We start from the raw sequence: 12,772 nt of genomic DNA, 5'->3' as shown, positions 1-12,772 counted from the left end.
TGCTACTTCTCCCTTTTTTGGGATTTGTTGACACCGTGAAATTTTGAATCAACATATTTTTCCTTTAAAATGATACATGTACTCGGATTAAACGTTTGATCTGTCATCTACGTTCTATTACAAATAAAATATTGACATTTGCCATCTCCACATTGCATTCAGTTTTTATTCACAATTTGTTTAGTGTCCCAACTTTTTTGGAATCCGGTTTGTAGTTCCTATTACAAGTAGTGCCATTTTTGCTTGTCAACACTAATCAATTAGAACATCTCTCTCTTCTCACTTTTTTAAGTATGTAGCATTTTATGAAGAGTAAGTATAACACAGTACTGAAAGGACTTCTGTGTTGTTGCCCTTGAACATAGTTAAATACATAAAAACTGTACCAACTCCTCGGTTCCCTCCCTAATTTGTGAGCCTAGGGAGCAACCATTTCTTTACCCATGAATGTGGTGATTCAGCAACACAAAACGGCAGGTGTCACAAAAAGCCTGCGTTCCTTGTCTGGCCAGGAAGCATCTTCACTGTATGGACTGAGGGCGGCACGGTGGCGCAGTGCTAGCGCTGCTGCATCGCAGTTAGAAGACCTGGGTTTGCTTCCCCGGTCCTCCCTGCGTGGAGTTTGCATGTTCTCCGCGTGTCTGTGTGGGTTTCCTCCGGGTGCTACGGTTTCCTCCCATAGTCCAAAGACATGCAGGTTAGGTGCATTGGCGATCCTAACTGTCCCTAGTGTGTGCTTGGTGTGTTTGTGCCTTGTGGTGGGCTGGCATGCTGCCCAGGATTTGTTCCTGCCTTGCGCCCTGTGCTGGCTTGGATTGGCTCCAGCAGAACCCTGTGACCCTGCGTTAGGAACGGGTTGGACAATGACTGCCTATATGGACTGGGGATTCCTGTAGGGCTCCATGGGAGATGGAGTTCTCTACAACCCTGTTGGGATCCAGAGGTGCCGCCAGGAGGTGCTGCAGTTGTTCCTGAGCCCGTGTGGGTGGCTCTTCCGCCACACCTGGAAGTGCAGCCGGAAATGGGTCAAACACCTGGAGCACTTCCGGATGGGCTATAAAAGGAGCCAGCAGCCCACCACTCCGAAAGGCAGAGTTGGGAGGAGAGGGACTAAGCTTGCCAGAGAGGAGTGGAGGAGAAGTTAAAATGAAGTATTGGGATTGTGATTGATGGTGCCTATACGACTGTGTTGTGGGCTCATGGGGACGGGAAAGATGTTCCACATGAGCGAAGAAAAACAAAAGCACTTGGTTTTTAGTAGTGTGCCTCCCTTGTCTAGATGTGTCAGGTTGAGTGCTGGTAAAGCGCCTCTTAGTGTTACACAGGAAAGAGGTAAACAGGCCTAAAAAGAAATGAAAACATTATCAGAACGTCACTGGTCCTCCAAAGAGACAGGACTCGCCCAAGATAGTTAGACTTAAAACTAAAGGGAGAGGATGGGCCCAAAATATCACCATAGTTTTAAAAATTCAAAAATACTTTTAAAATGTCCCCCAAAAACTCACAAATACCTTTCAAGAGTTAGTGAAAATGTAAAACCTTTGGCTTAAAGGACAAAGCAAAACTATGCTCCTCATATTTAAGGAAATATATTAAGGTAAAAAATGAAAAAGTGAGGCAAAAGGTAGTCTAAAGCAAACAAGACCAAACCTGCTATCAATTATTCAGAATTACAAACAGAAGCAATAAATCCATTTAAAAAAAAAAAAAAATCAATGCAATGACAAAATGATCTTTATGCTACAGTCTCCACTGACATTCTGAAGGACTCAATCTCTTCTATTTGAATATAAATGTGGAAGGTGGCCCGTGGTCATACAGAAGTGACATCACAGTGTCCTTGCCTCCTGGGATTTGACACACAGAATACAAGGAACATATTCACATTCCTCAAGTATACAAGACCTACATACTAAATAATAAATACACACAACAATATTAACAAAATATTCGTAAAAACTAAAAAAATATGAAAATAACAAAAACAACAAAACATACAGTAGAAAATAAAAATAAGGAAGAGAACAAACCCTGGCTCTAACATGACCGAGTGTACTCCTGCCACTGTTCCACTATCACCAGGAACCAGAATGAAGTCAAAGGCCTGGCTCCTGCTGTTTTTCCATTACAAGGATAACAACTAAAGGAGGTGTTACTTGTGTGTTAAACATAAACAACTAGGGTTGTCACAATATCAAAATTTCAAACTTCAATATGATACTATGTGTTGAAATTTGATACCATTTTCGATGCTCAGTACAGTATATAAGGTACCCCAACAAAAATGTAATAAATTGTCATTTCGTTTGCATTAAAATCCTTAAATTGATTAAAATAAACAATAGGAATGTCAGTCATTAAAGCCAAATACTTCAAGTAGTGCAATCATTTGTAAAAAGAGTAAAATTCTGTAAACAATAAAACTAAAAAGTAATCAAATTTAAACCCATTTATATAAGCACATGGAGCAGCAGAGTCACTGTTTATACAATTGAGTACTGAAAAGTTATACTGCCTTATATTATTTAGTAGGTGTGATGAAATATCATTTTAAAAATCTCACATAAGAAAATAAAACAAAGTAACACACTACGGCTGCACTCTTTGTTGGCGAATATTTAAAAACTAAGGGGGTGATGGAGCTCTGGTGCTAAAGAGTGCTGCCCCTGAATAAAATGCACAGAGTTAAACCAACCTGTAGGTAAAAATTGACTGCAAACCCCTGTCCTAATGTGTTAAACATTTAACGGACTACAAAAAATGTTTTAACCTTCTTCAAAACAACAAATGTCACATCTCAACTTCAAATCCAAACGTTTATAGGCTTAAACAGATTAATGTTTCCATAATTTAGAAATAAGACACCTATGCTTCAAAATTATTTTGTATTGTCTCTCGTGATGGTCCTTCAGATGTCTGGCTGAATTGGTTGTGGTAACCCCTTTAGTTGGTACTGTGGTAGTAAATCTTGTATCTATCTTGTGGTTTTTCATTTCCATTTGGCAAAATGTTGAACTATTTCCAGACTCCACTCCATCTGCCCTCTTGGTCAATTCAGTGTACTGCTGAAGGCTCCAACACTGGTGAAGTAATACCTGTAAGTGGATGGAAATAGGGCTGCAACCATAGCTATGCCTATTGGTGTGAGGTGTAATTGTCAAAAGCCGTAGCAAACTAGAAGTGTATTCATACTGTAGGCTGTAGAATTGATGACATGATAAAATATTGCAACAATTGGGTGCAGTGTGTTCCAAGTTGGAACGTGACATCAGAGGGTCTGTTTACTATCAATATGTGACAGCAAGCCGCTTTGCTGATCCTAATGATCAATGTGCATGCTTCAATGTTTGATGAATGGTTCGATGCAGTGAAGCAAATCAAACTTAAATGCTGACGTACAAATGTATTTGTGGTGCTTTCCTTCACCCATTTCTCACATAGGCAATACAAGTGTTGCATATTCCCCATCACAGTGATGCAAAACATTTTAAAGGTTTCACATACCATCTTCTGTGCCATCTTTTTTATTTGTACCTTCCCAACAGCATCAAAATGTATAGAAGTGTATTTGAGCCACAGAGGAAAAAAAAATAAGGGACACAGTGACAGGAAAAAAAAGGTCTACTTCATGATTAAAGTGGAAAATTCAACATTAATAGTTTATTTTGTCAAGATAAAATGTGTTTAAACATGTATGTTACATTTGAAAAATAAATCTGTAACTTCACTTAAATGATTAATACTGTTAATAATTACACACGTGGGGGCTGCACGGTGGCAGAGCGGTAGTGCTACTACCTCGCAGTGAGTCACTTTCCTGGTGTTCCCTGCCTGGAGTTTACATGTTTTTAAGGTGGGTTTCCACAGTGTGCTCTGGTTTTCTTCCAAGGATATGCAGATTTGGTAATGCTAAAATAACACTATTGTATGCATGTGCTTGTATTCTCCTTGCGAGGAGCTGATGCCCCGTTCCGGGATTGTTTCTGCCTCACACACAATGCTTGCTAGAATGGACACATCCGTGAATTGATGGATGTAATCATTATATATCCATTCTCTTCAGAGATATTATGGCAAGGTGTCCTGGGAATTTAATAGATGTTTTGGTCAATTCACAACACAGTGAACTCAAAACGTTTTCTCACCATGATGATATATCATACATGCAGTGGAATCCTCCAACTTTACATAAAGTGCACGCGCAAGTATAGTATTGCATAGCAGTAGCGCCCACAGGTGCATGTGATGCATGGAGTATAAACCCGGCCTTAAAGATCAAGCTTCCACATCATATCAGACAGTGTCAGTTAGAATTTGTACTGCATCTTCAGCCCAAAACACATAATACTAAATATAGTATAAAACTACTGAAGAAAACAAAATACATTCGAGCAATAAAAACAAGCATAAAAAATGCAAAGAAATAAATATTTGAGTGCAGAATCTGTATGATGACACAAGCCGTAACCAATCCATCACTGCAGTTTCACCATGGCCACATGGAGGGTTTACAGAGGCAATCACAGATTCTAGATGCAGAGCAGGAACCAAGAATTTTACTGAACATTCAGAAAGACCGTAATGGAAGCAAAATACCTCCAACTAAAGCTACTGCTCATTACTGTCATCCCATTGTGTGAGGCCAATTCCAGATACAAGGTTTTGAGGGATACCAAACACAAGTTTCTGGTGCTGTCTATTTAACAGGTAACATCATAACAACCATATAAAACAGGGGTGGGCAAAGTCATTCCTGGATTCCCTGATTTAAAACATTCCTGTGTAAAACCCAATGTGAGCAACACTCATTTCCCTAGGCAAAGTAATAAAAGAAAGCAAAGTCTCAAAACCTTAAATCAACCATATTGTTGCAATGTTATCTAACACTTATCTCATTTGTTTTCCTGTTAGTGGGTTCATGGTGGAATACAATTGCACAAACTTAAGCAGGGTTACCACTGACCACCAACATCAGCACCCCATTGAATGCTACTCTAGGGACAGTGTTTGTATAAATTTGCCCTTTATTTCTGTTTTGTCTGTGTTTAATTGTTATGATGCTTTTTAATTAAACTCAGTAACTGCATTCTTTGCTAAAAAACTAAAAGCAACTAGGAAATTAAGCAGTCTTGCTGTTGGCCAGGCAACAGATACTAATGAGTTTTGCATTGTCAGTGCAGAGAGGTTTTTAGTCCAGTCAATTTAATAGTGACAATATAACACTACTCATTGAATGTACTTTAAAGACAAATTACATTTTATTTATACATCCTACTAGCAAAAAGAATTAGTGGGTACAATTTGAAATTTCTTTCAGTCCATTTCAATTTGGCTCCTTCTAAGGGACTCTGCTCTGTTGGGCCGTTGAGCAAGGATCTTAACCTGCAATTGCTCCGTCCTGGGTATGACCTAAATCTGCATCCATCCCTGCATGTAAGCCCTGCAACCTGCAGGGAAAAACTTGGGGGTTGGTGGCAGAATTGGCACTCCAGCCACCGTAAAAAAAAAAACTCGCACTGTTCCACTCCATCTGAACTAGTGTGGTGCTGAGGTGTCACCCATCGCATGGTTGCACTCAGGTCCTAATCTGGATCCTGAGTTGGTTTGTCGTGAGGTGGGTGCAGCAATGCGCTTTATCAATGCGTGCTCCTAACCTCCTCCTCCTGGGGTATTACTTGCATCAGGATTATTGAAACAGGAATAAGGAACACAACAGGTAAGCTGATTTGTGTTCTCTACTTTATACAGTATGCTTGACTTTTTTTTATTTTTAATCATCAATATGGAGAATGAAGAGGTGATACTTGCAGGTCAGTCACTTAAGTAAGAATTTCACTGTTTTCTGTACACAGTGTAATAGTACTACTGCTACTATAAACGATATGGATGCCTGCATGAAAATGATAAAGAAAATGGCAGTCAGACAAAGAAAAGTTAACAAAGTATGGTGGTGTGGTGATCTTACCAATATAACATTAAAATATATAAAAGATGAAAGAGCAACAAACATATTACAAAAATGCAAATAGAAATTCTCAAATATATTCTTGACAAAGCTCTCTCATAGCAGATTTATAAATTACGATGGGTAACACTTTACTGTATAATAACTTGCATTAATAATTATTAAATGATGCTCAACCAATTATTAATTCATGTGCATTCAAATAGTTATAAATGTCAGTAAACAATAATTTATATATTCATAACACTTTGATAACTTATCAATATATCAATGAGAAATATTATAGAATTTTTTACAATTTTAAAAATTATGTATTCATGAGTTGCTGCAGTATCTAAAGCTTTACCACTGTAAAGACTTTTAAAGGTTTATTACCAAAAGCAATCATAAAGTGTAACCTCAAGATGCTTATCATTAACACAGCTTTTATTGCACAAGAGTCAATTCAGTCTCTACCTTCCTGTTTTTTCTTGCCGGTTTTTCAAAACTAGCAGTAAATATAAAAATAGAGTGTGTATCAAGACAGCCAGTAGATATCTGCTCTCTTAGCACACAGTGAGGGGAAACACGATGACGTAGGTGTTTTAATGTACACTAAAAATGAATAGAGAGAACAAGCAATTAGAAAATGCAATCCATATCATTTGGTGGGTCAGAGACGTTTTAATATATACTGGTTACAATTTCTGAGAAGACACAATAAAAAGAAGACGTTCTAATAAAATGACATGCCCCATTAACACCAATAACAACAGGAATTGGCCCATAATCAAGAAATTAGCGGTAGCAAAAAACTATGGATTTATAGCTTTGCCTATGCTAACTACAACTGCCTGGGTAGAAGAAATGGTTATGTTCTAAAAAGATTCTCTGCATGAAGATACAAATATTTGATAAACTGAGCTGCTGTATTTCTGACTCTCAGAAGTATTTTCTGTACTTTATCTTAATCTAAACTTTTTGCATTTGTGCAGCAGCAAGCAAAACACAAGCGCTATCACAAAACTGGCACCTATGATTACACGTTGGGTGTGGATTTTGACCTGGTGTGCTCATGCTGTATATTGAAGTCACAAGTTCCAACAGTAGCCATCATTCTCCAAGAGTCCCCAAACAATCAATTTAACACAAATGCACATAGATACAGTTATTAGGGTGTACTTGGTTTGACTTCATCAGCTATGGCAGGTAGTCTTTAAGTAGTCTTTAAGTACCCCCTGCATTACACAGCATTCTGTGTAATGAACTCATTTAATTGGACTCTCAGTCTCCGAGTTCAAGAATGCACACCAATGTGTTTTTCATGCTTAAGAAATGTGAGCATATTATTTGTGCCGTTCCTTGTTAAAATAGGTTGATCTATTAGCTTTTCATTTCCCTGATTTGTCACAGTTACCTTATTTTAAAATTTTGCTCTATATAATTAGATGCTCAACTGAGATAAAAATGAAAAGAGAATTATCAAATAACCTTTATTTTATCCTTTGTATAATGCATCACCCCAACTCCTTTACAAGACAGGGTTATAATCTACAGTATATTGTATGCTATACTGTATGTTTATTTTTTTGCAAAATAAAAACTAGCTGTGATGAAGTGATTAATCTTTAGTCACCAAGACACTCGCCCTCCAAGTTTTGTGAACTAGTGCCTCTATCTGCTCCTTCTTAAGTGAATCCAATAGAACAAAAAGTGAAAGAGGAAACATCTGATGAATTTCAGGTAAACTATGTTCTGTTTCTAACTAGAAGCTGAGTGTAAAACAAGTTTATCATTTTAAAAAAGGAAGTTCACTTACAAACAGAAATGGACTTTTACTAAGATGGAACAAGTATGAGCAGCCCCAGATGTACTGGAGAACTGCTTTTGTTTTTTGTTTTTTTTTTGAAGGTGTTACTGTATTATTAAAAGGTGATTAAATAATCCAAGGAGCAATCGAACTAAAAATTAATCCTTGCCAGACATTTACCTTAAACTGCATATAATAACGATATCACATTGTGTAATACAGCAAATGATCCCCAAAACAAATGTAAAATAGAAAGTGAAACTGTTTAAGCTCTTCTATATGAGACCATATATATTCCTGTAGACGCCATTCAGAACTATAAATGACATTAAGCTAATCCAAAACCTCAAAGCAGTGGTTAGGCATCTGTGTGGTAAACCGTAAAACAAAAATATTAAGGTGTCACTTTTTGATTATTCAATGTTGAACATAATCGAAGTCCTCCTTCCTTGACCGATGTTTTTGTGGAAATATTTCATTACGTTGATCATCCCCACATGTGTTACATAGCGATAGATCCTGAAAAGCCATTAGAACACATCAGCTGATTTAAGGCTCAGAATTATTTACTTTTAACTAATGCAGTCACGGTAGATTGTATATTGCAAGATCTATTCGAAGCGCAAGTGTTTAAACATAAACACACGACAACCATTCGAAGCAAAATTCCTTTTTTATTATTATTTGAATTTGCCATTCACCATGTTCAGCAGACCTTCAGTGACTAAGTGAAGCAATCAGGAGAATCTATCGTCAGTTTAAGAAACTGCCAGGACTAAGTGAGCGTGAATAAAGTTAATTGGAGTTAACAACATACCGCCTATTCGGAGGTAAAAGATAAACACCGATTAAAGAAAGCGCAGCCCTCTCGGTAAAAAAAGAGATCACTGGAACCAGACACACAATCTATACATAACATTCGAAACCCATTTCATCAAGTCCAGTGTCGCGGGAGGCTGGAGGTTATAGGTCTTTGACGACATTTTTTATTATTACTTTAAAGTGTGCAGAATTTGCGCCACCTGATTCTACGCAATTGATCGTGTTGATTATCTGACGAATAAAGCTCCCAAACTGGAAGAAACCTTCCCAATGATTCAGGTGTAAGACACATGCTGGTTAAAGCTTTAATTATACTGAAAATAAGAGGTAGGTGGACGATCGGTGACTTCATTTTGTTTGCCATAAAAAACGTGGCTTGCACCTTACCAATACGAACCCTGGCTCCCGGCAACAGCACGCTGAAAAATCACATGCCTACTTAAGCTCTGTTTTTATTACGTTCAACGGAGTTCGCATTATTTACGTAATACTTACCGGCAGAGGGTTGGGACGTTGCCTGCTTACAACAAAATACACAAAGAGTTAGTAAGAATCCCTTCCACGACAGTTGTCTTCCTCGCCACTGGTACTGCGGTCGTTTTTGTGATGCCATTTTAGCCCACGATGACACTGGATATCCTACTGTAGTCGTCCACGACTTAAGCTTCTTTCGTCTCACTGCTGAACGAGCACGACAGCGGCAAGCTTGCTTGCAGCCTCACTAGACTCTGTTCCTTCTCCGCCTCCCTCTCCCTGCCGCTGCGCACAATGTGAGCACTTGGCATTGCGGGCGGGTGAAGCATTTCCGCGCCTCCTAGGTTCTTGTGTGGAAGTAGAACACTCCCTGCGATAAGCGGCTCTGCTTCTTCCAGCCTGCCCCCAGCCGACACTGCTCGGATAGCTGATAATCGGGTTGAAATCAGTTCCGTGATGCTGTACAGCACATTTCTAACGCAAATGCGCGTGGAGTTTGCACCCAACTGGTATGCTTTGAACCGAATAGCTCGTAAGGCATTCGTGCGATTCCGATGTTCTTCGCCAATGACTCCCTTCCGTCTCACACTTTCAAGTCAAGTTTAATTCTGGAACGCATAGTGGCATGGTTCAGTGGATGAAATTCCCCAATTCTTCAGTTAACATTTATTATCAAATATTAAACGAAGCATAATGTGTCAAATAGCATGGAGTATTGTACATTTAAAACACGCACTTCCATATATGATAAACTGCGCTGTGTACTACTCGATTCACATTAGCTCGGAAGAGGACCGGTAAACCAGAAAATGACAAGGGTGCCACAGATCCAGGTAACTACCTACAATTCTGGGGCCCTGAAGCTTGGGAACTGCTTTTGAGGCCCTTTTACAACTGGCAACAAGGTCTGGGTGACCACTGTTACCTTTTTCAATGGGGTTGTTCCATGACAGATCACCACTTTTTTTTTTTTTTTTTAATTTAGATTTTGATTAAAATTGCTGTATTGGATTATCCATCCATTGTCCAACCCGCTATATCTTAACTACAGGGTCACGGGGGGTCTGCTGGAGCCAGTCCCAGCCAACACAGGGCACAAGGCAGGAAACAAACCCCGGGCAGGGCGCCAGCCCACTGTAGGTATTAGATTATCTCATATGCCAAAGTCACTGGTGTGAATAAAAACATCTTATGCCTTATACAGACATGTTGGTACTCCTCCATGAAAAAGATGAACTCACACTTGTCTCTGAAATAATTTGAATCTAACCAAAGTAATTAGCACCCATCATTGTTCTTTCCTTATTCAACAAAAATCAGACTTTGCTTTAGAGTTTTGATTGAACCAAATATTTCAAATAATAACAAAAATGATGGGATCCTTAACCTAAAATTTTGTTGCACAACCTTTAAAGGCAATCACTGCAAACAAGCAATTCCTGTAGCCTTCCATGAGACTTCTGCACCTATCAATAGGTAGTTTGGCCTACTCTCCCTGAGCAAACTACTCCAGTTGTATCAGGTATGAAAGATGCTTTCTCTAGACTGCATGTTTCAATGCTCTCCATAGATGTTTGAAAGGATTCAGATCATGGTGCATAGAAAGCCACTTCAAATAGTCCAATGTTTTGTTCTTAGTCATTCTTGGGTGCTTTTAGTGGTGTGTTTTGGGTCAATATTCTGTTGGAGGATCCATGGCCTATGACTGAGACAGAGCTTTCTGACATTTCGTTCCAGCATGTCTTGATAGTCTCGAGATTTCATTGTTCCCTGCACAGACTCAAGGCATCCCATGCCATAAACAGCAAAGTAGCCCCAAAACATAACCGACCCTCCTCCATGTTTTACAGTAGGTATGGTATTCTTTTCTTTAAAAGCTTCATTCTTTTGTCTGTGGACATAGAGCTGATGAAACTTGCCAAAAAGCTTCAGCTTTGTTTTATCTGTCCAAAGGAATTTTCCCACAAGCGTTGTGGCTTGTCAATATGCATTTCAGTAAATTCCACTTTGGCTTTTTTATGTTTTTCTTCCAACAGTGGAGACCTCCTGGGTCTTCTTTATTGACCCCACTGTCACTCAAACAGAAACGGATTGTGTAATCAGACACTAAAGGACCTTGAGCTTGGAGTTCACCTTGTATCTCTTTGGAAGTTGTCCTTGGCTTTTTGTCTACCATTCTCACTATCCTACTGCCCATTCTGGGGTCAATTTACATTTTGCAGTCATGTCCAGGGAGGTTGGCTACTGTCCCAGTCCCCAATATTTGCAGCTGTTGTCACAGAAACATCAATCTGCTTGGAGATAATCTAATAGCCTTTGCCTTTAACATGCTTGTCTGTAATTTTCTTTCTGATATCCTCAGATAACTCTCATTTTCTTTCACTGGTCCATATTCAATATGGGAAACATGATGATACAAAACAGCAGAGTAACTTCTTTTGTTCACTTAAATAGGCCAAATGACTGATTGCACGATTGGAGACATGTGTGATAAAAATTAAACACCTAGTGTGAAAAAGTCACTCCTATTTATTGTCCCTTCTAGGGGTACCAAGAAATGTGTGCGGATCATTCTAGAATATCATTGTAGAATAAGCAATCTTTTTTCTCTTTTCACACTTGCTTTGCTTTATACAATGACATATCAAAGGCATGCAGGTATAACATGGACAATTGCTTTTCATTTAATCATTTTTCAGGGGGAATACAGCACTTTCTCAGTGAGTTGTAAAGGTACCAACAAATTTGTCCACATCTACTGTATAATTTTCGAGTTATGGGAGAAAGAAAATTAAAGTCACTTCTGGGACCCTTCTAGTTTCAGGGGTCCAGAAGCTTAAACTTAATTAATTTCAAATCCCTGATACACAGGTTACAGTTGGTCCAGAATGCTGCCGCTTGCTTTCTGGTTGGGGCAAGAAAGTATGACTCTGTTTCTCCAATATTAGCTTCTTTATACTCGCTGCCTGTCAGTTTTCGAATTGATTTTAAAATCTTGTTGCTAGTTTTTAAATCTTTACATAGGCTTGCTCCTGCCTATTTATCTGAATTGTGTGTTTTACACCAGCCATCCAGAGTGCTTAGATCTTCTGGTCAGTTGTCTCTTGTTGTCCCTCGTACCAAATGTAAAACTAAGGAGGGCAGAGCTTTTGGAGCTCCTGCTCCTCGCCTGTGGAACTCTTTACCTCATCACATAAAGGAGTCGTCTAAGATTGAACTGTTCAAAACAAGATTAAAAACTCATTTCTATTTACTTGCATTCCGTGACCTTCAGTAATACTGATGGTTTCCTCATTGTGATTATGTAACATTACTTACATTACTTACTATTTATTATTTATTTATGTTCATTTATTTTATTTCTATTTATGTTATTCATGTTAACTGTATGTTTTTCTTTAATTCTATTATTGTAAAGCACTTTGCCCACAGTATTCCTATGTTGTTTAAATGTGCTATATAAATAAAGTTGACATTGACATTCATAGTAGATCAACCACTGCAGGTAGCTAGACAGTCCCTGAAAAGAAGTCGGAAGGAAAGGGACTAAGCTTGCTGGAGAGGAAGAAAAGAAGAAGAAAAGTGTTGTGATGTGAGATTTTGCATATAACTTGATAAAGGTTTTGTATGTATTTATTTGTAATTTAGGCAATGCAATGTAATTTAGTGTTACTTTAGTGAGAGGCATTCATGTTTGCCCCACTGTTTACGACTAAGCCTCT

At 38.5% G+C, this 12,772-nt stretch overlaps 1 protein-coding gene across 1 annotated transcript in view; it reads right to left on the bottom strand.

The window, feature by feature from the left end:
- tm7sf3 (transmembrane 7 superfamily member 3) overlaps positions 1-9,504 on the bottom strand; it is a 77,986-nt gene extending 68,482 nt beyond the window's left edge. Inside the window, exon 1 of the mRNA XM_039761674.1 lies at positions 9,072-9,504. Within this exon, the coding sequence (XP_039617608.1) occupies positions 9,072-9,189 (118 nt within the window). The 5' untranslated portion in view covers positions 9,190-9,504. The remainder of the gene's footprint in view (positions 1-9,071) is intronic.
- Positions 9,505-12,772: the final 3,268 nt, after the last annotated feature.

The sequence above is a fragment of the Polypterus senegalus genome, chromosome 8, assembly GCF_016835505.1.
Source record: "Polypterus senegalus isolate Bchr_013 chromosome 8, ASM1683550v1, whole genome shotgun sequence".
Taxonomy (NCBI): Eukaryota; Metazoa; Chordata; class Cladistia; order Polypteriformes; family Polypteridae; genus Polypterus; species Polypterus senegalus.
The sequence above is the reverse complement of the archived record's forward strand: the minus strand, read 5'-3'. Positions and strand labels throughout refer to the sequence as shown.